General features: G+C 39.5%; 1 protein-coding gene across 2 annotated transcripts in view; it reads left to right on the plus strand.

Moving 5' to 3' along the window:
* The window catches only part of SLC24A4 (solute carrier family 24 member 4), a 101,575-nt gene that overhangs the window by 41,091 nt on the left and 33,760 nt on the right, over positions 1–26,724 (plus strand). For both annotated transcript variants that reach the window (XM_074824968.1, XM_074824969.1), the window contains exons 3-4: positions 23,836–23,912; positions 25,108–25,182. In XM_074824968.1, the coding sequence (XP_074681069.1) occupies positions 23,836–23,912; positions 25,108–25,182 (152 nt within the window). The remainder of the gene's footprint in view (positions 1–23,835; positions 23,913–25,107; positions 25,183–26,724) is intronic.

A 26,724-nucleotide genomic window follows, 5' to 3' on the forward strand; every position in this document is an offset into this window, starting at 1 on the left:
TACCAGTTTTTAATATGTTCTAATTCAGTAAATGAAAAGTAACCTGAAACATTGTTCCCTCCTGTATTTTTCTTATTCTATGTGTCTGTAAATTTACAAGGTGCCAAACAGGATACATAGAAAGATATTGATCCCAACTGAAAAAAACCTCCTAGCTTTCAATAGGAAGTACAGCCCCAGACTTTGACTTAGTATAGCATGTGTTAATGTCTATCCTTATTCAAGAAAGCATATCTACCCATGCTTTAAGGTCCTCCTCTAGATTAGGACCTAAAATAAAATGTAGGAAAGTGACTGAGATGCAAGAAGTTCCTGCGAGTGCTGGACCTGAGACAGGAAGGCTATGGATTAGAAAGTGCAATTTAAAAAGGGCTGAGAGCAAGTTAGGTACAAAGAGAGTTGGAGGCTGAGGTAAGCATGGGTGGCAAGGTGGAAATGTGAAACTGAGAGGTGGAGAAGTGACAGCAAATGGTCAGGCTGGGTTACTACTTAGAAATAGGCATCTATGATTACAGTGCTCAGACTTTGTTTGGGGCACCTGCACTTGAATAGATCAACCAGATGAAGCTTCTGCACCTCCAGTCAGAGAAACATAGGGCTGGAAGAAGGATGCTTTTAAGTATGGCTGTTCAGCACAGCATTGTCTTCTAGTATGTCTGTGGCAACCCATTATATTGCTTGCTTTATGTTTTAATAAAAGCTAAACGGGACAAGTCATCTTACATTGAATTCAATTTGATCTCAGCTGATGAAATTCTTTTCTATTTTCCCTGCTGCAGGAGGTTTTTATAATTTATATGGTTGAATGATAGAGGGAAGATGTATTAGTGGATTGAGTTAAGTGGGGATTTACTTGTACATGGTAGCACAGGTGTTTCAAACTTGAGCTAAGATGCTGTTTTACCTGGTTATGCAATTTAGGGAAGTCCAAGCAGAAGATGATGCTTCCAGTTCATTCAATTCCATTTTTTGCTCTGTGTGGTCAGAGTCTGCTTCAACTCACCTGGTAAAAAGCGATACTGTTTTTGCTGCTGCAGTTCAGAGGTTCTTTTTGCTAGTGGGAAGGCAGATGCTAACAGGATCAGATACTCTCAGAGTTTGTAGAGTTTAACAATTCAAAGCGTGAAACGTAGCATTGTCTAAAATTGTTTTCTCTGAGACAGCAATGGCTATTTTGTACCTCTACACAGCATGTGCTCACATTACAGTGTATTTTTTTCCTTTGCTGAACTGCTTAAGAAAGAGGCAAAATCTTGAGACCATTATGTTTGATATCACTAAAGTTTGGTGATTTTTCTGGAAATACTTCAAAATAACACACACACATAAGCATATATAGACACATATATCAAAAGCAGAAAAACACAGCTAGCTCATGTCTGTTTAATATTGTTAGCAAAGCTTTTACAGATACGAAGATTGAAGTAATAGCAAGTCCAGCTATCAAATAGCAAAATAATCCAGGTCTCCTATATCTCAGTAGATGTCTTGAAATTGTATTCTTTGTTCTTACTGGTATGTTTACATCTGATAACAACGTAAGTACTTTGTTAGCTTGACGTTTAATGTAGATACTATTATTTACCAAATCCTCAGTTGCAAAACCTCTTTGTATCCCAATTGTCAGAAGAAGCAAAATGGTGAGAAGGAAAACAGATGATCTGAACCCAAGTGATTTATTCAAGGTCATAAGTCACAGCACTGCCTGAGCTGAGAATAGAATAGTAGCCCAAGTGTTATAGTTTATTAATTAATACTGATCAAATGTCAGCCAAAAAGTAATTTAGATTTTGGCGTAGAAAAGATTCTTAAATGTAAAGAAAAATGATGTTGAGTGGGCCAAAATGTGCAGTCATTTTTCAGGGGAAAGCTACCATGAAAATAATTGGACAAGTAATCACTGCTGCATTTATTTTACTGTGGTTTAGAATTCAGTATTGAAAGTTATTGAAGTCTTGCAGATGACTTGCCCTGAACTGCAAGTGTTATCTGACTTTCCATCCCCTGCTAGACGCAGGAGGAAACATGGTAACAAGTGATGAGGAAAAGGCTGAGGTGCTTAATGCCTTCTTTGCCTCAGTCTTTAATATCAAGACTAGCTGTATTGAGGAAATCCAGCCTCCTCAGCCAGAAGACAGACTGGGAGAACGACCCCCCCACATTCCAGGAGGAGATAGTCAGTGACCTACTGCATCACATAGACACACACAAGTCTATGGGACCGGATGGGATACACCCGAGGGTGCTGCAGGAGCTGGCTGGGGTGCTCGCCAAGCCGCTTTCCATCATTTACCAGCAGTCCTGGCTGACCGGGGAGGTCCCGACAGATTGGAAACTGGCCAATGTGACGCCCATCTATAAGAAGGGTTGGAAGGATGATCCGGGAAACTACAGGTCTGTCAGCTTGACTTTGGTGCCCGGGAAGGTGGTGGAGCAGCTCATCCTGAGTAGCATCATACAACATGTGTGGGACAACCAGATGTGATCAGGCCCAGTCAGCATGGGTTTATGAAAGGCAGGTCCTGCTTGACAAACCTGATCTCCTTCTATGACAGGGTGACCTGCTTATTGGATGAGGGAAAGGCTGTGGATGTTGTCTACCTTGACTTTAGTAAGGCCTTTGACACCGTTTCCCCCAGCATTGTCCTGGCGAGTCTGGCTGCTCGCAGCTTGGAAGGGCACACGCTTTGCTGGGTAAAAAACTGGCTGGATGTCCGGGCCCAAAGAGTTGTGGTGAACGGAGTTAAATCCGGTTGGCAGCCGGTCACGAGTGGTGTTCCCCAGGGCTTGGTTTTGGGGCCACTCCTGTGTAACATCTTTATTGATGACCTAGACGAGGGGATCGAGTGCACCCTCAGTAAATTTGCAGATGACACCAAGTTGGGTGGGAGTGTTGATCTGCTCGATGGTAGGGAGGCTCTGCAGAGAGACCTGGACAGGCTGGAGCGATGGGCCAAGGCCAACTGTAGGAGTTTCAATAAGGCCAAATGCTGGGTGCTGCACTTGGGCCACAACAACCCCCAGCAGCGCTACAGGCTTGGGGAGGAGTGGCTGGAGAGCTGCCAGTCAGAGAGGGGCCTGGGGGTGTTGACAGACAGCCGGCTGAACATGAGCCAGCAGTGTGCCCAGGTGGCCAAGAAGGCCAATGGTATCCTGGCTTGTATCAGAAATAGCGTGGCCAGCAGGGACAGGGAAATGATCCTGCCCCTGTACTTGGCACTGATGAGGCCGCACCTTGATTACTGTGTTCAGTTTTGGGCCCCTCACTACAAAACCGACATTGAATTACTCGAGCGTGTCCAGAGAAGGGCAACGAAGCTGGTGAAGGGTCTGGAGCACATGTCATACGAGGAGCAGCTGAGGGAACTGGGGGTTGTTTAGTCTGGAGAAGAGGAGGCTGAGGGGAGACCTCATCACCCTCTACAACTACCTGAAAGGAGGTTGCAGAGAGCTGGGGATGAGTCTCTTTAACCAAGTAATAAGCAATAGGACAAGAGGTAATGGCCTCAAGTTGCGCCAGGGAAGGTTTAGACTGGATATTAGGAAGCATTTCTTTACAGAACGGGTTGTTAGGCGTTGGAATGGGCTGCCCAGGGAGGTGGTGGAGTCCCCATCCCTGGAGGTGTTTAAGAGTCAGGTTGACATAGTGCTGAGGGATATGGTGTAGTTGGGAACTGTTAATGTTGGGTTGATGGTTGGACTGGATGATCTTCAAGGTCTTTTCCAACCCAGACAATTCTGTGATTCTGTGAAGGTGTTCGATCAGGCTCTTTATATGTTATTTATTATTGTGAGTTCTTTGATGGCAATTACAGTTTGACTGTGACTGATTTGAACATCTGTGGTTCCCACAGGTTCACTCCTAATGAAATATGTGGGGCAATTGCCATTTGTTTATGTGTCCATCTCTTAGGGAGATCACTGGGACACTTCTTGATCTGTCTGCACGCTTCCTCTTGTACTACTGTCACTACCTCTGTTTTTTCCCTGCTCTTGTTGTCTTTGGTGTTGTGCTCTATTGGATATCTTCTGCTTTGCTCATAGTTCCTTTGGCTTCCTTTTTATTTTTCTTTTGACATAATTCATGTTTCTTCCTTCTATTGCTTTCTCTTCTTTATAACACCTTCAGCTCTGCTCTGATGGGTTCAATCATAACTTCTCTGATGGTAGTTTCCAGGTATGTGTATCTGTGCCTGCTTCTCGCACATTTTTCTGTTGTCAGATCTTGAACCTTCAGGCATTTCTTCCTGGATGTCCTTGCATCTCATTAGCACATCCCTGAATGTTTAGTCAGAAATGGTACATCATTTTGCCTCTCAGTAGTTACTTCTTACTGTGCATGTTTTGTGTAATTTCCCACTCCTCATTTTATTTTCTGTACTTCTCTCCATATGCACTGCACTTGTTTCAGTCCTCTCTTTCATAGCTCTTTGTTTTTTCATAAAAAGTCTTTGATTTCTTCCCTGTTACATGCTCTTTTTTCCTTAAAACCTTTTACTCCTATAGCAATTTATCAGTAATCTCTTCATCCTGTATACTGTTGTCTATGATTTCTTTTTGTTTTTATAACATTAACTTTTGTGCTTAATTGTATTATTATAGACATACCTTTTACAAATATTGTATATGTAATAATGAATTTTAATAATATTATGAATATAATATACTACTTCAGCTTCTCCTAAGAAGGAGAACATGCCATAATGATGGCATGACTTTTGTGTGAACTGATTTGCAGCAATACTTCATTGAATTTGAACTGTAGGAAATTGCTTGTAAAATTAGGCTATTACTTTGATTATTTTTAGCATATACAGTCCTGTGATCTCACTTTCATGTCTCTAGGATGTCACTATGATAGCATTTAAAGGCTTACTAGAAGTGCAGCTGGCATTTAAGACAAATGCATGTAAACTGGTTTTGTGAAATCTCCTCCAAACATGTCCCTTCTGCAGTCTGTATCCCTTAACCCAGAGCTATGCCAGCTGGAGTTGGGTTTTTTTGATGGAAAATGAAGTATTTGATTGCATATCAAATGTGTGAAGGAATGTCATTTGGTAAAATCTGTGTATGTATTTTATTTCTGTAGGCATTGACATTAATCTGTGTCCTATATCTAGCTTTCCTACAGTGCACTTGCTGTTGCTATTTTTCAGTGCTTTATTCACTGAAGGTTAGTCAACATTCTGATGCCTTTATGCGGATGCACTTACTAGCAGGAAAAGATTCAACTCGGCTTGTGATTGTTCATGTCAGTTATTCATGGGTACACTGTTCCTTCTGTAATGTTAATTTTAGACAATTACCACCCTGTCCTCAGCTTCTTCCAGATGCCACTGACACCTCCTCAGCCTGCTGGCACAGCTGTGCCATCCTCCTTTTGTTGGAAGCTGCGCCTGCTTTTGGTTATCAAACAAATTTCTTCCCACTTGATGTGGTGGCAGAGGAGCCCTGTGGACAGTACCTCCTCACTCCTACTTGGCTGCAGCCTTTCTGTTATTACTATATTTTGCTGGTATTTTTTAAGTTCTACAGTTATTACTGTATGTGTCAGAATCTGTCATTTCCTTACATTTTCACCATTCACAGCCCAGTCTTAGGTGTGGTGTGCCTCATCCAAAAACCAGGGCAGGCCTCTTCCAGTGTGAAACACCACTTGTGTCTTTGAGTCCTCTGATGATCTCCTGTGTTCCAAATATTTCCACAAATAATTGAGTTTATTTCAGTCTGGCAATCACATTCCTAATCGCCCTGCCCCAGCATCCCTCGAGTAGTAGGGGTAAGGTTTAGCTTGGGATGTTAACAGTGTATGTTACTGTATATGGCTGGAATTCTCTAATACTTGGACATTATCCTTGCTTCCTTAAGGGATTATATTCTGATTTCTTTCTACAAGGAATTTGTCTTAGGTGTGGCATCTCTTTTAGCATCACATTTTAAGAGAGTGCCTAAGTAATTCAGATTCTGTCTATCCAGGGCTACCTCTGGTTCACCATACAGTTAGCGGAGCAGTGTCCACAATGCCTAGATTACAAACTGGAATAAGGAGCCTGGCCTGACATAGATGTCTCAGTACTTTTCCCTATCAGTTGTGTAGAAAGCAGTACCCAGTGGTTCTGAACATTTAGCAGACCCTGTGTGCTAGCTCAGCTTTATTTTGTCTGTGCTGTTTTTATGGTTAACCTTACTTGTGTGAAGCCATTAGAAAAGGGCATCAGTGCCGTTGACTATAATTAATGGCTAAAATGTCAACATATGTTTCTCAGAATGTAGAATTTTGTTTTGCCTACCAGTGATAATTCCTCATAATTATTCCTTAGTGTAAATAGTACTGTATTGTAGTAGAATGTGGGTTTGCAGTGTAGTTACAGCTTGGACTGTCTTCAGTGAAATGAACTGCAAAGCCAAATATGTCTTTGCATGGTGACTTTTTTTTAGATAAGATCATCACAGGAGCTTTATCAGAGTACTTAAATAGATAGATGCCTGGCTCAGAAAACAAGTATTTGTGCTGATGACCTTACAGAGACACAGCACTCATAGCCCCGTGCCTTGTAGTTGTTATGAAAAGCTGCAAAAACTTTGTTTCTGTCTTTGTTGAAATGCACCATCCACACATTTTTTTCTACTTCAGAATTCTTTTGTCTAATTCTAAACTCATACTTGAGAACAACATCATGCACTTACAGTGTTTGCACTGTTTATGCCTCTGAACCTTTCTAATTAAAGAAAAATATGTGGGCTGGAATCTCAAGCTGATGTAAATCAGCAAAGCTCCATTAACTGTTGTAGAGCTATGCTCCTTAATTTCAGTATTAGCCTTTCAGCAGAAATATGGTGAAGAAATGAGAGTTAAAGAGAACAGAAATTGAACTGAAATGAGTTTTACTCGAATTTGTTATGTCTGCCAAGTGCAAATATGTTAAAATCCCCATGTTGACAAAAAAAAAATCCATACAATTATTTTGCTCACTGAACCATTTAAGCAGTTGATTCATCTGCAGACGCATTTCAGAATCTCCCAGCTGTTAAATTTAGGAAAAAAAACACAAACTGAAAAAACCAAGCTGTTACTTGGTCAACTGCCCGGTCTTCTATTAAACCACAATCTATGCTTTCACGGTAAGAATGGGAAGAGGTTTGTCTAGTGGATGGAACAACTGTTGGAAATCAAACTGGTACATGTCATTCCCAACTGTGGCATTAAATAGGCCATGCAGTTGGGAAAATCATGTTCTCTCATTCAGTTTGTGCAAAATTAACTTGAATGATCTATCTCAGAGTAGTTTAACACAGATGAGAGCAACTGCAGAGTGGCTGATGAGATATGCTAATGTAAGTTGTAACTAGTGCTTTCTGACAGGCTAGCCAACTTGAATCAAAGCACTGTCACGCTCAAGTTAAGGATTTTAAAAGGTGTAATCCATTATTAAGCAGGAAAGGTTTACCAGGCCTTACTGTTTCACAAACCAGGTACAACATTTTATGCCCAGTATTTGGTGATTGCAAGGTAACAGAAAAGCATTTTCACAGAACAAAAGCCTGGGAAAATGCTACTCATCTGGTAATGTCCCTTGGAGTTTGTAACTGGTTTGCAAATTCTTAAATCCAAATATATCGAAACACACAGACAGCTCAGCTTGCTGCATTCAACCAGGCTGTTGAAGGGAGGTACAAACAATATGAGGCATTTTCATACATTTAGTCTTCCGTCTGACTGTGAAAGAGATTGGTATTAAATGACACTGACACTATAAATTAAGTTCATAGATTTAGTAATCCAAAATGGGCATATAAATATCTTTTGAAATGCCCTCTCTGGGCGGGTGAGAGATGATTGATCAGATCAGCCGTTTAAAGCCAAGACTCCTGCTCTGCTCTCCTTACATCAGCTGAAAGCAATGAATTTTGTGGTGAGGCTCTGCTGTCTTTGAGTACTTGCTGTCCTAATCCACATTTCTTGGTTTTGTGACCACACTGGTCTTTTAGCACCCTTCTGCTCCTGCAGCCATATTATGATTCTGGCTCTGTTTTCCTGCACAACAGGAATACAAGCAACCACCTTAATTCTGCATGGCAGGTTTTTTTTGCCTAACATTTTGAGGCAGACCTAAATAGATATATGTAGAGAGAATATAAACAGAATATGTTCTTTTTTTCTGTGTATTTCTAATATATATTAGGAAAGTGGGTTTTCCTCTTCAATTCATCTAAACAAGTGGTAGGAGAGCAAAAACAGTTTCTGAACCACCAGACGCAATGAGATGAAGATGATACAAGCTTATTTTAAGAAAGAAGGGTAAAGCAGTATTATTCCTATATGGGCAGATGTGAAAGCATTTTGTATGTTTTGCAGGTGGTTGTATCTTGTGTGGTCCTACTGCACTGAGTGGCACTGTAAAGTATGATGTGGGTAACACTGGAGTCTAGCCTCATTCAGACCAGACTAAAAAAGGTCCCTTGAATCAGTTGTTTCTAACTACATGTATTTTGCTGGGCACCATCTTGGTGTGATGCTTCTTGGGAATATTTTAGAAGGAGCTCCTAGAGATTTTTTTAATTTGCTGTATATGGTATCAGAAAGTGCTTTATAATATATCTGTCTTAAATACCTGCTACTGTTTGGTATGATTAGATGAGTATGTCATTTTCCAATTTCTTCTCTTGTTAAGAACTTAATGCATATATTTAACTGATTTTTGTTTTCCTTCCTTAGCTTTCAGACATTGATTCTTTTCCTACCATGTTCCAAGACTCTCCAGAATTCTTTCTCTTCATTTATATGGTTACCCCAGTGATATTTATAGATAGTGATTGTTTTCCGTGGGTGTCTTTCTGAGACTCCAAGTAAATGTCTCTTTCTTGCCTCTCAGGGCCAGACAACATAGTTTGGTGCCTGTTGAGCCAAGTGCAAATGTCCATTGAGTACAAATACATTTCTGATGTGCTGATTTGGGATTTTCTGCTGAGGGTTTCCCCATAGTATGCATGCATGCTGTGTAGTAAACCAGTGCAGAGTAGGCTGGAGAGAACTCTAGGTACCACTTTCATCAATTTGCTGTTAACAGTGAAGTTTGGAAATAAATTAAAATAAAATCTGCTAGCACTCTTTAAATTGTGTGCACTGCTGATGGCTGCTTTGGCACATGAAGTGCTGTTTTCTGACTTGATTTCAGACAGGGGATGTGCATGCAGGATTGTGACAGTGTGATGCTTGTTTTTAGAAAGCATCACTCCAAATTTACAGAGTATTTTTGCAGTAATGGAGAAATACCTGAGTTTAAGTGAGCTAGCTGTGGTACCAGCAGCAGTGAAGCAGAAGCTCCAGCTATGACCTATATATCCAGGCTTCCAGCTGGGCTTGTACCATATGTGCTGAAGCTTGTGTGACAGTAGTTCCTCTATTATTGGTAGCTGACCTGGCTAGATTAAAGAGATGTGTTGTATTAAACTATACATTCTTCTACACTTCTAAAATCTAAAAAAACTCTGTACTAATCTTTCACGATTGGGCTGTGATGTCACTAAATCAATGTACCCTTTTTCCCCTCTTTCTTTCCTTTTGCAATTTCACTTCTGTGGCCTTTGGCCTTGTACTCAGCTTTGTTTATGCACTGCTTGAAGTGAAGGTTATGTCTCTCCTTCATGTGAATAGGTATGAGCTTCATTGCAACATTTACAGAATCACAGAATCACAGAATCGTCTAGGTTGGAAAAGACCTTGAAGATCATCCAGTCCAACCATTAACCTAACATTGACAGTTCCCAACTACACCACATCCCTCAGCGCTATATCGACCTGACTCTTAAACACCTCCAGGGATGGGGACTCCACCACCTCCCTGGGCAGCCCATTCCAACGCCTAACAACCCGTTCTGTAAAGAAATGCTTCCTAATATCTAGTCTAAACCTTCCCTGGTGCAACTTGAGGCCATTACCTCTTGTCCTATTGCTTATTACTTGGTTAAAGAGACTCATCCCCAGCTCTCTGCAACCTCCTTTCAGGTAGTTGTAGAGGGTGATGAGGTCTCCCCTCAGCCTCCTCTTCTCCAGACTAAACAACCCCCAGTTCCCTCAGCTGCTCCTCGTATGACATGTGCTCCAGACCCTTCACCAGCTTCGTTGCCCTTCTCTGGACACGCTTGAGTAATTCAATGTCCTTTTTGTAGTGAGGGGCCCAAAACTGAACACAGTAATCAAGGTGCGGCCTCACCAGTGCCAAGTACAGGGGTAAGATCACTTCCCTGTCCCTCCTGGCCACGCTATTTCTGATACAAGCCAGGATGCCATTGGCCTTCTTGGCCACCTGGGCACACTGCTGGCTCATGTTCAGCCGGCTGTCTGTCAACACCCCCAGGCCCCTCTCTGACTGGCAGCTCTCCAGCCACTCCTCCCCAAGCCTGTAGCGCTGCTGGGGGTTGTTGTGGCCCAAGTGCAGCACCCGGCATTTGGCCTTATTGAAACTCCTACAGTTGGCCTTGGCCCATTGCTCCAGCCTGTCCAGGTCTCTCTGCAGAGCCTCCCTACCCTCGAGCAGATCAACACTCCCACCCAACTTGGTGTCATCTGCAAATTTACTGAGGGTGCACTCGATCCCCTCGTCTAGGTCATCAATAAAGATGTTAAACAGGAGTAGCTCCAAAACTGAGCCCTGGGGGACACCACTCGTGACCGGCCGCCATTCATTTATAGATACTAAATAATCATGGAATAGGATTTCACGTGGACAAAGATAGTGTGAGACGGACTATAAATTTGGATTGTGGAATTATTGTAATGTTTATCTTTTTACCTTCTAGCAGTGGACTCTTCTGCTAAATGGCTCTATTCTGGATTAAGATTGCTTTTATTCTGGAATAATTACTATGCATTTAAGAAACAAATCACTTTCCCTCCCTCAGATCTTAAATGCCGCTTAATATGCTGCTAAACATGTGGAAGTCTCCAAATCTTTTAAAAAGCTGGTTTTTACTTACCAGATTTCATATCAAATGTGAGGCTGCTGAATCATATAGTAGAGCTAGGACTGAAAAGAGATCATTCTTGAAGTACTCCAGTAGTGTTTACAGCTCCTTTTTGAATTTCTAGAGTAAGGAGAAAATGCCCTGAGGGATATTGTCTGGGGAAAAATAGCAGACAACTGTGCAAATCTGCCATTTGAAAAATTATTTACATAGTAAATGAATCATGACATAGGAACTGGAGGGTTAAATCTTGGTTGCCTTAGGTGGGATTACTTGTGTGCAAAAGGTGAAGTAGGCTTTAGCCTATGGTATAAGAAACATGTTGGCATAACTTTACATCATTGGGCAGAAACCACATGCTGAAATGTGCATGTATTTGTGACTTTGAGCTACAGCATATGAAATGAGGAGTAATGCTAGTAATCCTGTGTGCTCAGAAAGTGTAAACCTAGCCCTGCAGAATTGTGATGTTTGTTTAAAAGATAAACAACAAGTCTGGGTCTCTTTTCTTGTTTGTCTTCTGGGTTTTGTCAGTCTTTTAGATTTTTGAGCTTGCCCTCTTCCACAAACACAAAGGCCAGAAGCAGATTTTTTGTTTTAAGTGAAAGCTGATGTTCTTACATAATTGCATGATTCCAGGACCATGGCTTCAGGAAAAGTAAAAAACAAATATAACATGGTTTACAATGAAGTAATGAGAATTGGCTACACCACATGTGCGTGGCTCACAGGGAGAAAGTGTTGTGCTTCTGTTTGTCCATATGAAAATGAGTTTTTCAAAGCACCAAGGGGTACATGGAACAAAAAATTATCCTAAGTACTCGACTCCAAAACCTGACTTCATTACAGATACAGTATTTTTTAACATTTTTTTTGAGAGCTTAATATGTGCAACTTGAAACATTTTTTCAACATGCAGCTTCCTTCCAAAATGAAGGCAAAATTAAGAGAATTAATCAGCTGATCTCATCTTGTGGTATCAACAACCTGATTTTTGTAAGGGCTGGGCATGGTGACTGTGGTGAGCTGAGTTCCTTGAAAATCTTGTCTTGCCTGTGCTGAACCCTTTTGGGAATTCTTGCCCCAGAAAGATCACCTAATGAACAGACTTAAGGGACTTCCTCTGCCTTATTATTGTATCTGTGTATTTTACCTGTTCCCTCTTGATTGATGGAGCTTTTTGGACAAAGCACAAGAAAACTCACTGTTGGAAACAATCCTGAATTGGCAGGGGGTGGAATAAATGTTCAAGTAGGTCTTTCTACTGCTGCCTACCAGCATTTTCCTTCTATATCCAGAAAGAAAGCCTTCTAAGTAAAGAAAGTTCAAACAATACCCATGCTTGACTTTATTTTATGCCTTTCTCTGTTTTGTCTCTGTAGGCCTGCTGTTGCTCTGCTACCTTGAGCCCATTTGTTTCTGGAAAATGTTTCTAGAAAACCAGTTTATTTAACTTAATCTTAGCCTGGTAGAAGATATCATCTATGTTTTTTGTGCTGTTTCAACTTGGAGATTAACAAAATTTTCCTGGATTGTAACTACTTGGATTTGGTATCAGAAAAACAGTAAAAATACATATATTTTAAAAATTGAATTTCATTTTCTTTTCCATGCATTTGGGGAAAAAAATGGTGTGTGGCAATACAGCTGCTTTTAAATGAGCCATACTGCAGCTTTTGCTGAAGTAGAAAGGGATTCAAAAGCCTATTATTATGCATTAACTGTCCTGAAGGCGCGATAGCACAGTTTCATTTAAAGTGCACTTCTATTCTGAAGGATAGCTGCTCTGGCAGCTCTTGTGGTTGCTTGTTTCTTCCTTCTTAGTGTTTTCTACATGTAATCTGTTCAGTTTTCAAGTAACCTGGTAACTTTTCTAGCTTCCAGCAGTTCAAACTTAATCTGTGGTCTGACTTCGATTGAGTCAAATTTTGCCAGTCATTTTGCAGTTTGAATGTGGTTGTCACTTCTACTGAGTATGTACCAGGTAGGAAATAGCCTCGTATTCTGTGTTATTTGAGGTCTATCTCCAGCAGGTATAAGAAGGTAGTAACACCCTATTTTATTCACAGAAGAAAGCTGGGAAGAAAGAACTTGGTTGTATAGACAAATACTTTTATAGTCAGTTTGTAAGCAGAGATGTTCATTAAACAGTATCAGTTATATTTTGTAAGGAAAACTGTTATTTCCTGCCATGACCGTCTATATCCATTCATAAATGTGATCATCTTTCATATCAGCTCTGTCACTGGTAGCCAGGTTTTCTTTTTGTCTTTGAAGGGCAGTTTTGATACCATTGTTATGTGGCATCAATGGAATAACAATGCATCCCAGTTTTGAAATGGGTGACATCTGCCAAATGAGCTCTTCAGATGTTGTGCTGGTTTGGGCTGGGATAGAGTTAATTTTCTTCACAGTAGCTAGTATGGGGTTATGTTTTGGATTTGTGCTGAAACCAGTGCTGATAACAGAGGGATGTTTTAGTTACTGCTGAGCAGTGCTGACACAGAGTCAAGGCTTTTTCTGCTCTTCACCCCACCCCACCATCGAGGAGGCTGGGGGTGCACAAGAGGTTGGGAGGGGACAAAGCTGGGACAGCTGACCCCAACTGACCAAAGGGATATCCCAGACCATATTACATCATGCTCAGCATATAAATCTGAACAAAGAAGAAGGAAGGGGGAGACGTTCAGAGTGATGGCATTTGTCTTCCCAAGTAACTGTTACTTGTGATGGATCCCTGCTTTCCTGGAGATGGCTGAGCACCTGCCTGCCTGTGGGAAGCGGTGAATGAATTCCCTGTTTTGCTTTGCTGGTGTGTGCAGCTTTTGCTTTACCTATTAAACTGTCTTTACCTCAACCCACGAGTTTTCTCACTTTTACTCTTCCACTTCTCTTCCCCATCCCACCGGCAGAGGAGTGAACAAGTGGCTGTGTGGGGCTTAGTTGGTGGCTGGGGTTAAACCACAGCAGATGTTCAGAGAGGAAGGAGACTTCAACCTTGGGCCAAATTCACTTTACTGATCTGTCTTGCTTGCATATTCAGGCAGCACAGAAAAGAGATTCTTCCAGCTATGAGATTCTGTAGCATAGGAAAATCCGTCAAGGACAACTTCTGTGGTAGTTGTTCCTTGTATACCTGCTGAAAGAGTCATTTTGGGAACAAAACGGGAGGTAGTGGTCTACTCTGATTGTTGAGCTGTTCATTAGACATAATACAACAACACTATATATAAAAGCAGCTCCAATGTATATTCAGTAACAAAATTGGGGAATTATAACCCACCTTCTGTAAAAATGCCCTTCTTTTGTGCCAAATATCATGTTGTTTCAAAGAGGTTTACTAGTCCACAGTGTCTTAAAATTATGTTACACTTTTCATAATCTTTTCAGTGAAGTGCTACAGCTTGCTTGTTGATTTTTAAAGCCCTCTGGTATTGAAACCAAACTGTCATTTTCCTTGGCTCTACAGCTTCCTAATAGATTTGTAGTGAAATCCCCTTGCAGATGTCATTAACATTGCAGAAAATGCAGCCTGTCCTTGGCAGCAGACTTCTGGCCTTTTTGCATAGAGGTGAACAAATGGAGTTTATGAATGGATAGGCTGAACAACTAGCATAAATGCTTTCCATCTCTTAGTTCTGGAAGACATTTTAAAGTCTGACTGGCAGCAAAATCCCCCAAATCAAGACCTCATTGAGCTTGAGGTGATAATACCAAAAACTCACAGAAAGCAAGTGTTGTTTGATTCTCCAGCCTGTCTGCCGCTGGAAGGCTTGCCTGGGAAAAACATAAGGAATTATTCTTTTTCTGTTGGGATGAAAAATTGCCTGACCTTTTAATAACTGTCCTTTCTTATGTGAGTTACAGTATTGATAGTTAATTCAATCATTATCCCTTTTTCAAAACTTTTTTCCTATCAGGTAGTGATCTTGCCAGGGACATCTCTTTCTACCTGTATTTAAAAAGGAGACAACTAAACTGAGTCCAAAACCCTGCATAGGCAGAGGGCTCCCTCCCTTAAATGAAACAAGAGGCTGTGGACCATAGAAACTATCAACTTTCAGGAAGCAAAAAATGAGGGAAAGGTGAAGGGAAGGGTGGAGGTCAAATGTATGAAGCTCAGAGTGAGAAACCAGAGGGAAATTCCATGTAGAAGACACCAGTTTTTGCTGGTGACTGATATCTGTGGTTAATTCACAAAACAATCATAAACTAGTACAATTTAAACCTGTTCACATTATTCCACAATAATTATTCAGTCCTGAGTGGAGGATGAACCATGTTATTTCCCCCTTAAGCTGGAAAGTGACATGTCTGAATAAGCCACACCAGTGCTGGACCCTGCTAATGTTTGAATTGCTTTGGCAACCTTGGCTCAGAGTAATGTAAACACAGCTGAGGCGGTATGAGACAGTAAGAAAGGGGAGAAGGTGAAAAACATTTTAGTATCCTGGTTTAGGAATTTGAGGTGTAAAATAAAAGGGTTGGTGTCCTTGGGTGGGATTTTGAAGAATACACATGTGCTTTGTGGAAAACCAGTACCATAATCACAGAAGATGTGAGCAGAGTTCAGAAATTCTGTGACTGGTCACTGAGACCAACAGAGGTGTCAAACAGAGACAGACTTAGGGCACTGCACTACACTGAATTTAATCTTTTAATGTAAGTTGTTCTTAGACTGTAAAAAACCTGGGTGTTGGTAATTTCACGTCTGTTCAGCACTGATTTAGAAATGTTCATGTCCTCCTCCTTAGTTAATTTGAGTGGACTTCACAGTTTGATAGCTGTACTGAAATCCGGGATCGTGGTAGAGGTGTTCCAGGGGTTCCAACCATCTTCTATAGAACTGCTACTTTGCAGTGATAAGGTTGAGATACAGCTGTATGAAGGCATCAGGCAAGAGCTATCCATATGAGAAAATAATGTGAAATAACTAACTGTTGTCAGAAAGAAAAGAAAATAATAATGAGATTCTTCATCTCTAGCTCTTTAAAGACAGTTTCTAGAGAGTATATCATCTGGAGGCCAGGGATGAAAATAAATCTGTGATTCCAAACCTTAGGGTCCTTTTAGAGTTATCTTGAGGACATTAAAACCGTTAACACAAAGCCCAGTATGCATGAAACACTGCACTCTTGATATGCTGATGTGTCCCTATGTTGCAGTACTTGTGCAATCCATGTGTCATCACTGACTCCCTAGATCAGGAGATGAGCTTTCATCATTCCTTTCAATTTTCTTTTTGTTGGCAGATAATTGTTAATGTATTTTTATTTGATTGTTTGACTTTGCTGTAATGAGTGCAGACGCTTCTTTTTTTTATAAAAGAGAAAAGAAATTAAATGTAAGTCCAGGGTTTAGTAAGGTATTAATGTTATTTTTATTGTGGCTAATCCAGTCTTGTATAGAAATTTTCATAATTTCATACTGATGGAAGGAGAGTTTTGAAGGCTATTTCATTAATACACCATTCTTTGCAATACATATATTAAATCAATTTAATAGTTTAGTGTTGAGTCAGTTTTTTGCTTCATAACTTGTCTCTTACCATTGCACAGGTAATCGCATTTGGCAGTCATCATTTGGATGAGCAATGCAAATTGAATTAATATACAACAGAGATAAAATTTGCTTATAATTCTACTGGGTTTGAGGTGAGGGCTATGGAGGAGGATGCTCACTGTGCCTCCTGCTGTATGGTACTTTGCCGGCAAATAGAAAGCTTGATCTTTGGCATCACACGGCATTACACTGATGCACAAATGTCTCTCAGAAGTTGGGTGGTATTTCATATCAGTTCAGTGCACTTCATTTGGATGCTCTGTTGCTGTCCAGCTGGTATAATCCATGAAACCAGTTTACTAAAGAGTTATCTCTAAAGGAATTTCCTTGCAGAATTTCTCAAGTAAACGTGTGCGTTTCTTTGAATTGCCTGTTCCTGATTTGCTTTAACACTGGTGCCTAGATTAGCATCCAGCAGAAGCTGAAGCTGAGTATTTGAAGGAAAATCCACATCATCCTGCTACAGAAAACTAGAAACAGCTCTCTAATGGGAATCTAATCTTGAAGCTTGGTAATTCTTATTTTTTCCAGATGGTATCCAGGATTATCACTGAACTGGTCTTCTTTTTCCTTCTTTGGTCCTTGTATGATGTTTTAAGTTACCAGCTTTCATGTATAAAAGCATTTGCTGAGTATACCATTTTTCTCCACTGGCAATTCAGAGTTAAGGGCACGTTAGATTGTGGTGTTAGAAAGGGTTATTTTAAAATTTGAGATTTAAGTGATTTTTGGTTTTTTAATGAATTCAGGTTTTCTGTAATTCTGTAAAAAATATAGCTTTAATGTACTGTGGCACATTTATGATTTTCTAATGACTGTTAAAATTTATTATACCTGATTTGGGAAGTAGTATTAAAAAGGAGGACTTTCATATGACACGTATTATATATGAGTAAACTATTTTCACTGTGATAATATGATCTTCGGGTTGACTTTGTTTCCAGTGCTAACACCGGAATACATAACTAAAATAAGTCAATACTTCCCTATGAGCAAAAGCAACCCTGCTCTTCTTTTCTGAAGTACACAATTGCTGTCACAATATTGACAGTGCACAGGTTATGCAAGAAGATCAGATGAGTGTATTATGCTGTTCCCCAAGACTACCTACACATGTTTGGCTGTACTGAGCTCACCACAGTCATCTCTGGGACTGTCACCACTTCAGCACCTGAGCTAATATGTGAAACATGACAGGGGACTGACCCTCTTGACATTGGTGGTGAAGAGAATATTAGAGGAATTTCTCATATCAGGATGCTTTCAAAGTGGCTAACCTTCTTTCTGTAAAAATCTTCCCAGTGCACTGATTTTGAAGAATGGTATGGGTCAAAGCCACAAATGTTTTGAAAACAAGGGTAATTCTAAGACATACCTAGCCCATTCATTGCAACTCAGCTCATATAGAACCCCTGCATTCAGGGAGATGTGGTTGAAAGAAGTGATGATTTTTTGGCTTTCCCTCAAATCTTCTAACAGATTATATTAGTACAGAATTGTAAATTAGTGCAAGCTGCAATGCCATGACAGCTGTTGCAAGTTCAACTCTTGGTGCACAAACTGTTGACATTTTACTGCTGACATCAGGTAAGGATGTATGCATTTGCTTGACAGGTATGAAGAACCTCATTTCTGCACACAGTGAAGAGTTTGTTTTGCTGTCACTGAGGCACAAATACATGTGCATGAAAGCAGCACCAGGCCTTGGGAAGATGAGGCTCTGCAACATGAAAAGGGAATTGCACATAAGCAGAAATACACTAAATGCAGAGGTGCTTAAAGCTGCTTGAAGTGCTTGAACAAATGACACAAATTTGAAATATTCAGGCTGGCTTGTGAATGTGATTATAGAGGGGGTAAAAGTGGAAGTATGTAATTCTGTCTTCCCCTTATACCTCTGCCCTGGGTGAGTCTGATGATCAACAACCCCTGAATGCCAGGGCAAAGGGGGTAGGTATTGCAATCTGTAGTTGTAACATGTCCCGAAGGGACAGAAGAACATAGGCAGAGGAACAAGATGCAGGCATTAGAAGTGGAAGTGGGCTTCTGTGTACCTCGTTTGCCTAACCGGCTTCCTGCAAAGGCGGAGTGGAGCCAATTGCATGTGTCCTTTCAATCAGCTACAGCTGCCTTCTCCCTATGAGGAGAAATTTAAGCGTTGTAACAGGCTTGAATGCTTAGCAGGTATTAAGAGTTGTCATGTTTGTTGCCTCTGTGAGTAAATCAACTGTTGATAAGGTGAAGAAATCACATGTTGAGGTAGGTTATAAAACCACAGATCCACGTAGTTGTTGAGATGTTCTGTCAGGCTTAGGAGATTTTGAAACTTATCTTCATTGGCAGACTGCCTGTCACAGTATGGATAGGGCATATGGGAACAATGCTCTGATGGCACCCAGCAGTAATCCGGTAACAGCCTAAATCAGGGCAGGTGTCACTGGCATGCCTGGGTTACCCTGGCTGCTGCATATCACATCTCACTCCAGGGCCATGCAGACAGCTTAAGCTGTGCAGCTGCTGTTATATTCTGTTCCAAGGCATGCTATTTGCATGCCTTGGGTAGCTTTTTAGCCACAGACAGCTCAGCCAGAGCTTTTTATCAAAGCTGAATCATCCTTTCTGTCGTGGCATTATCAAGGATTTTTTGTTTCCATGACTCAGAGAAAAAGGTGGTGGTGTCCCCTCCAAGTCATGGCTGGATAAGCTGCTTTTGTTTCCCCGCTCATTTCATGATTGGGGAGCGGGAACAAGCTGCAGAATGATGACAGTTCCCATATAGACTTGGCTCTTTTGGTGCCCTCCCTTCCCCCTCAATAAATCTGTGCTTGATAAGATGATCTGCAGGAGCCATGGGTTTGCAACAGTACCAGCAGGATAAATATTTCTGTATTTCTAGCTGATTTTCAGACGATTGGTGTATGTTCCCCTCCTTTTTTTTTTGGCAAAGGTTAGCCCCATTAGATGTACTGCTCTTCATTTCATCTCTTTCTCCCATCTGTTCTGTCTCTTTTCAGTAGAAACTGTGGAGATGTAGCTCCCACTCAGGTTGCCAGATAGCTCTGTCTCCAATATATGAGAAAATATCTCTGTGTGAAGTAGACCGGTGCCCTGCTGCGCATACACATCAGATGGTACCATGAGGGCAGACAGTGCTCTCTCACACTCCATGATAATGTCACATCCCCTCTGTCAGCTCATACAGATGACAGAATACCACTGCCCCCCTCAGTTATGTGATGTTAATTCCCAGGCCTAAGCTAGGAGCCAAAGGAATCCAAAGAGCCTTTTCTTGAGCAACCAGGTTATCATAGCAGTAGGTAAGAAAAACAAACCTTTGTTTAAAATATTAAAGCCGTGATACGGTGAGTAAATAAAGAACAGTGCATGTAGATAAGGTATACAGAATTTATAGATGACAATTATACAAAACCTATGATTATCTAGATAATAAAGCTATAAAGACAGCAAATGCTTTCACTGAAAAACTCCAGACTTCACCTTGGAACTCTGTAGCAGGTGGCCTTTTCATAAGGAAGAAATCTTGCTTACCAAGCTCCAGAGCCTTGCTTCATTTCTTTGGCTTTTAAAGAAGATTTTGTAGTGTCTCTGTGTGAGAACAATTGCATGCCATGAGTTCTGTGTAGAGAGGAGCATTATCTTTGAGAAAAGCTGTCTTCACATTAATTCATTTTAAATTACCTCTGTGAGGCAAGCAGATATTTATTACAAGTAGTTATTTATTACAAATACTACATTTCCAGACTATATATGAAGCAGGATGGTTTGCAGTGAAGCTGGTTTACTTTTGCTTGGTGATCAGATGCCTGGGCTCATTTCTGTCTTCTGGCTCTTTGATATCTTCTGGTCTTCTGATTTCCTATTTAGTATTAACTTCAAATAAGTAAAGTCACATTAGAAAGATTAGAAAGGTAGTTATTTTTATTCATGCTTCTTGGAACTTCAGTTTATACTGACATAACCATTTTTAATGTTATACTGTGAAATATTTTACAGTCAACTGAATGAGATTACCAGGTAGGTAATAGCTTCCCAGATGAAACATCCGTTTTGTCAGGTTATGGGACAAGGAAATATTCCCTCTGGTCTATGGTGGCAGTAAGGGGGGATGGTGTTCCTGACACAAGCACCTGTGAAGGGAGCTGCAAACCTTTGCGTCAGATTACGTGAAAGGATGCACGCAATGCGCAGGGTCACATTATCATTGCTAGAGACTCAGGCCAGGGCTCTGGTCTCTGCTATCCTAGTGCATTGCTAGAACATGTGTATTCTCACAGCCACGGCTTGAATGAAGGAGACAGAGGACAAATGCAATAAGACAAATAGTATGTATGTCATGAATACATCCATGTGAGGATGGTATTTTAGCCAGTGATGCAAGAGCAACCATACTGTGTAAGATGCCAGCAGCTGTACCTCTGGGTCTTTTCTCCCAAAGGAGAAGTCTCCTTGATGCTTTTTTGGTTATTAGTCATTTTAGTTAATATTAATTGTTAATGGGCAGAATTTATTTAAAACCACATGCTTTGAGTTCTGATTAATTTTTTGCCATACTTTATTTCATGTGGTAGCGAATAACTCCTCTGAGAATTTTGCTTTTGGCAGCTAGTGTAGCTGACAGGAAGTTCTTAGATTTTATGATATTCCGATATTATTCCAGAATGGTATTCCTTTCTGATTGCTACATGGGGGGAACAATATTACTGTATTTTATTATATTACATATTACTATATATAGCAGTATATTACTATAGAGAACGTGCTTGACTGTTACATGCATGTAAGGTTCTTTTGGCATCTTAAAAGGTTTATCTGTAGATAAAAGCCTTGCAGATTGATGCATCTTGATCAATAGTTTGTGGATTAGCCTTCACTGTCTTTCAGTAAGAGAGTTAGAATGTCAACTGTAAATACACATTGTCTCAAAACTAGAATGCAACCAGTTTTCTCACAGTTTATGTGCATTTCCTCTATACTTTTCCTTGTTTGAGGGTAACAGTGATGAAAACCAAATAGAAAGGAAGATGTTTTATTCACATATTTCGATTTTAGAAGTACTTGAATTTGTTTGGCTCAACAGTCAGATGTCTTTTTTTTACAGTGTGGTTTGCATTTGTATAGCAATACTATGTCCTCAGACTGTTTCGTTTGGTCACAGACCTCTTTACGGTGCAAATCATGGCCCTTGAAGACTGTGGAGTTCTGTAGTAACCCAGACCCACTTTAGTGAAGCTGGTCCTGCTAAACACTGGTGTGCTGATGGTCTTTAGGCACTGAAGTACTCTGCATACCCTTGAATGGTATTCCATAATTCAATGAGTGATTGGGTATTATTGTGCTATTGTGCTGATGCATTTTATATTTATATCCTCTATTGCTTTCATTTTTCCTGGTGATTACAGAAGGAGGACCAGGAATAGAACATTTACCTAGCAACAGGAAATCACATTCAAGAGCACCTAAGCAAAATTTAGTATAGATTTATATTGTTTTTGTTGTCTGAGATTTAAAAGAAAAGATGCACCTATATCTTGGGAAAGCACTATTCAACATATCAAGTGCTGATACAGGTTCCAGTCAGAATACAACCGTAAGAATAGGTCTTATAGAAAAGCCTAATGAAAATCAGTAAAGGAATTGCAGTTAGTCATTGTTGATTAATTTTTATTTTATAGACCATCAGTAGTTTTAAACAAAACTACAGTGGCTTTCAAATAGTAGGTTGGAGGATTTAGAGAGATTTTATAAAATGGTAACTTTGACTTTGGAAGGAAAGTAGGTATGATTTATGTATATAAAGTTTTAATCACTGCCTGCTGCCAGTGTATTAATTCAAAAATAATACATTTATGGCAGTCTAAGGAAAAGACAGAGGTATGGGATCTTCAGCTTTGCAGAGACACTCTTTGTCAAGTCTTTGTCAAGCTAGACATATGCAACATATGTAGGTGTGTGTAGTACAGCTGCAAAGAGGCATTTCTATATATAAAACTCAGATTGAGGAGATAAGAAGTCATTAAGGTCTTTGAAACTAGATTATCCTCTCACTGCAGTGAAGATTTTCAACTGTGTTTGGTGACTACAGGTAACTCAAATTTAAGATAACTCTAGAAAGTGCAATCTTCAAAGAGTTGCAGCGCAACATTTTCTGAAAATAAGGCTGGTTTAGAGTATTTAAATTTTAGTAGCTAAAAACATAAACTATACCTCAAATTCTTAGTTTCTAGGTTCATGGTTACTGTTTGCAGAATTATATTGAGAAATTGAGAAAATATACCATTGAAGTTGAAAATAGAACAGCAAAAATATAATATTTTACTGGCAGTCTTGAATATGGGGAAGATGATCATATATTCCCTCTGTTTTCTTCCCTGATATTCAGTATATTATGGTAAATTCATAAGAACCTTCTGCATCTTATCTTGTTGTCAACCTACACCTACAACTCCTTGCAGTCAGGAACACCTATTTCTGAATAATAATTTAATAACTTCAGTGCTTTTGGATTCCTGTGGCTGAAATACAGTGCCTTCTGTCTGAGGCACTGTAGATCTCTATCTCTGCCTGCCTTGTCAGTCTAGATGTGTTTTATCTCATATATTTCTTCAGGTTTTTGATTTAGTTGCTGTCTTTGTCTCCAGCATCTGGAATCTTTTTTTCACTCCGTTGCCTTTGTGTGGAACATAGATCCTTTAACTGAGCTCCAAACAGCTTCACTGTCACCCAGAAATAATCCCAAAACTCATACCTTTGCACATTCCTATCATACACCTACCATTCCTGTTTCATTCCTTCCTTTACCAGATTTAGACTTTCTGGAGAAAGTACTTGGAATCCCTTTAATCTTTCTGAAATGATTTGCAAGACTGTGGAGCCCTATAAAAGTTTGTAGTTAAGAACCTGATAGAAGGTTACAACTATTGCATAATTTTTCAGGCAAGGCACACTTAAATTTCAGGATGAATTTTTGTGCCTGTGCCTATCACTTTGGAACTATATTTAGAGGACACACAGAGGAGATGATAGTAAAAATAAGAATGTGAAACTCTTAGTACAGTGGAGGTTGGTTTAAGCCACTGGAATGATGATAATTAATAACACCTAAGTATCAGTTCTCTTTTTTCTACAGAGCAGAAAAGAGATTCTGAGGTGACAAACTGTAGTGTAATAAATTCGAAGATGCTTTCACATTTGGTCATATATTTATACAGATGCATCCTTACTTTTCAGTCTTCCTTCTATAGATGTTGTAAAATTTTAAAAAAAAAAAAAAGTATATTTCTTTTTCAGCCATTAATGAATTTCCTGAAGATGTGTTTACAAATAAAGAACGGCAGCAAGGAGGAGTTCTGCTTCATATCATTGCTGTAAGTTTTTTCTCCTACTGTGCTTCATTTTTGTTTTTCTTTTATTTATCTGTAAGATGTTAATCATCTTAGTGGCCTTACTAAATAGTGCTCTGTATGTATCAGCATCTTTCTAATACTGTGATTTCAGTATTTCTAATATGTCTATATGGGTACAAATGCTCAAAAGGTAACATCTTAGAGACGTGGTTTAAAGGTGGACTTGGTGGTGTTAGGTTAATGGTTCAACTCAATGATCTTAAGGGTCTTTTCCAACCTAAGTGATTCTATGATTTATTTAAGAAAATGATGCAAGTCTGAATTTGCAGTGCCTGTGCATTCATCCTCTTGGAGATAAAATCCTGACTGCATGGATCACAGACTTGTGTTTGTTTGTATTTCATCTTGTATAAACAGAGTTTGGGATTCCTTTGTTGATGACATCAAACATGATGTGGAAGATTCTTGATTCTCTTTCTTTCCTATTGTGCCTCTATGCAAAGGATGCAATTGTTATTAAAAAAAACCCCAAACAACTCTGAAGAAATATAGAAAATGTCATATGGAGTTTTATATTTTATTGTGGAAAAAACAAAACAAGTAGGGCCTGCAGGCTCCAGTTTTCCATTCCCAGCTTGGGGAATGTAAAGTAAAAAGGAGTTGTTTGATGGACAACAGCAGGATTAGGCTTACTGCATGAGCCCAGCACATAAAGCCACATGAGGCAGTGGGAGAATCACATGTATGCAGGGAACCAAGATCATTCCTGAGAGGTTTGGTGCAGTGAGCCATGGTCAGTGTCTGATTATTTTCAAGTGTGATTATTTCTTGAGTATTGTTAATCAACATGGTGTTACTTCCTATTTAATTACTTGGTCTGATAATTAATTGAAAATATAGATGATGACTATGTAACTTTGTAAGCCTTACCCATTACTTTTCTTTATATAAAGTCTGTTGTGGCACCCTATTCTGTCAAACTGTGGTACCTTTCATATTCTAGGGTCTGGCAAACGTTCTTGGTCTAAACTTAGTCTTTCATTCAAGAATTTGCTTTTATGCCATAAATTGATCAGCAGAGGGATTTTTATTTGGAATGGAATAAAAAATGAGGCTATATATTTCTACTAGCCTGGATAAATATAGCATTGCCTTCTTTCCTTTTTTCATGTACAGGAAAAATCTGAAGTATTTCCTGAATTTATTTTCTTTACAGGCTCTTTATATGTTCTATGCTTTGGCTATAGTATGTGATGACTTCTTTGTTCCATCCTTAGAGAAAATTTGTGAGGTATGTTAAAGAATTTTATTCTCTTTTGGAAGTTTATTTAGAGAATATTATAGAATCAAACATTTTGTGCTGTCATTGTTTGGAGTTCATTCCTGTCAACTTTTTGGCCTCGGTCCTTTTCAAATGATTTGAACTTTCTATCAAAAACCAAACCTGTGGTCTGGGCACATTGGTCCCCCTGGCCACACTCAAGGAGAAAAAGTTAAAGATTTAATGAGATCAGATGGGAAAACCCACTCTTGAATACCTGAAGCATGTAGCTAGGATGGATATGACATATGGATAAATCGGGTTTATTACTGTACTCCTAGTTTTAAAAGTCACTTATGAAAAGAAATCATACATAGCCAAATTAATGTGTTGGCTTTGCAAATTTTATTGTACATCTGTCACTGTATCAGCAAGTAGAAAGCAAGTGTATGCGGTCTTAGCATAAAGTGGAGAAAAGTGAAAAAAGAGACAATGCATGAGAAAAGTATGTACGTTAGTTTGATATGGAATGAAAATACATATTTTATATGCCAAAAAAAAGTAATTCCTTTATATAATTGTTGAGAAGATTTTGCAGAATTACACATAGGATTCTAATTAAGTGAGTTGGTTGGGACAGTGTAGAATTTATACTTGGCATGTAAATGTTGTGTTAGGTAAGGTTTTGGTGAACAACTACAAAATTAATACAAAATACAAAACCAGATTTTAATTCTTTATTGAAGGCAAAATGAAAATCTCATCTCCTTTGCTTTTTAACAAAAATGCATATGACCATTTTCTGAAAAACTCCTGTAGCTAAAAAGTCTGTTTTCCAATGGATATACATACTGAATTCCTGTTAGTGTTAGAGCTATGTACTTACGCTTATCAATAGAAGAACAAATAGAAGAATAAGGGAGGCTGCCCATAATAGTAAAATACTCAATAGGGATATTTTGTTTCCCTTTTCAGGTGTTCTGTCTTCAGCATGCACCTTATACACAATATTTAAGTTGTATGTGTTGGGTTGCACTAATTATATTGTCACTGATCCTTCATAAAATCTTTGCTGCTTGTCTCATGTTCTGCTGAACATTCAAACAGCTAAAAAGAAGTCAGCACACTTACGTTTGAGCTCCTGCAACAGTATGACTGGTAATAGTTCAAATGGTACAGTAAGGGCTTGTGTTTATGTTTTGTCAAGTTCTGTAGGATGCCAATTTTATCAGTTCAAAATGTTGCATACTGCCCGAAAAATACTTGATTTCTGTACCGGTCCTTCTGTCACTAATCACTTTTCTATCCTTGGAAGAAAGATAAGTCGCTAAAGATGAGTCTACAGACTCAAAAAGGAAAAAGCTCCTCCATAAAACCTCCTTTCTAGTTCAAAGGAAAGCTCTTCAGAGTATTAAATTGATGCAGCCCACTTGTGGAGCTACACATGTTTCTGCTGGTCTGATAACTCTTAAGTTATCTATATCCTATTAGAGCTTTAGAGACACTGTCATAAAAATAGATCTGTCTACAGTTCACAGGCCTCTCTGTGTCTAATTGGACTAATTTTGTCTG

This window comes from Strix aluco, chromosome 4 (genome assembly GCF_031877795.1).
Source record: "Strix aluco isolate bStrAlu1 chromosome 4, bStrAlu1.hap1, whole genome shotgun sequence".
Lineage (NCBI taxonomy): Eukaryota > Metazoa > Chordata > Aves > Strigiformes > Strigidae > Strix > Strix aluco.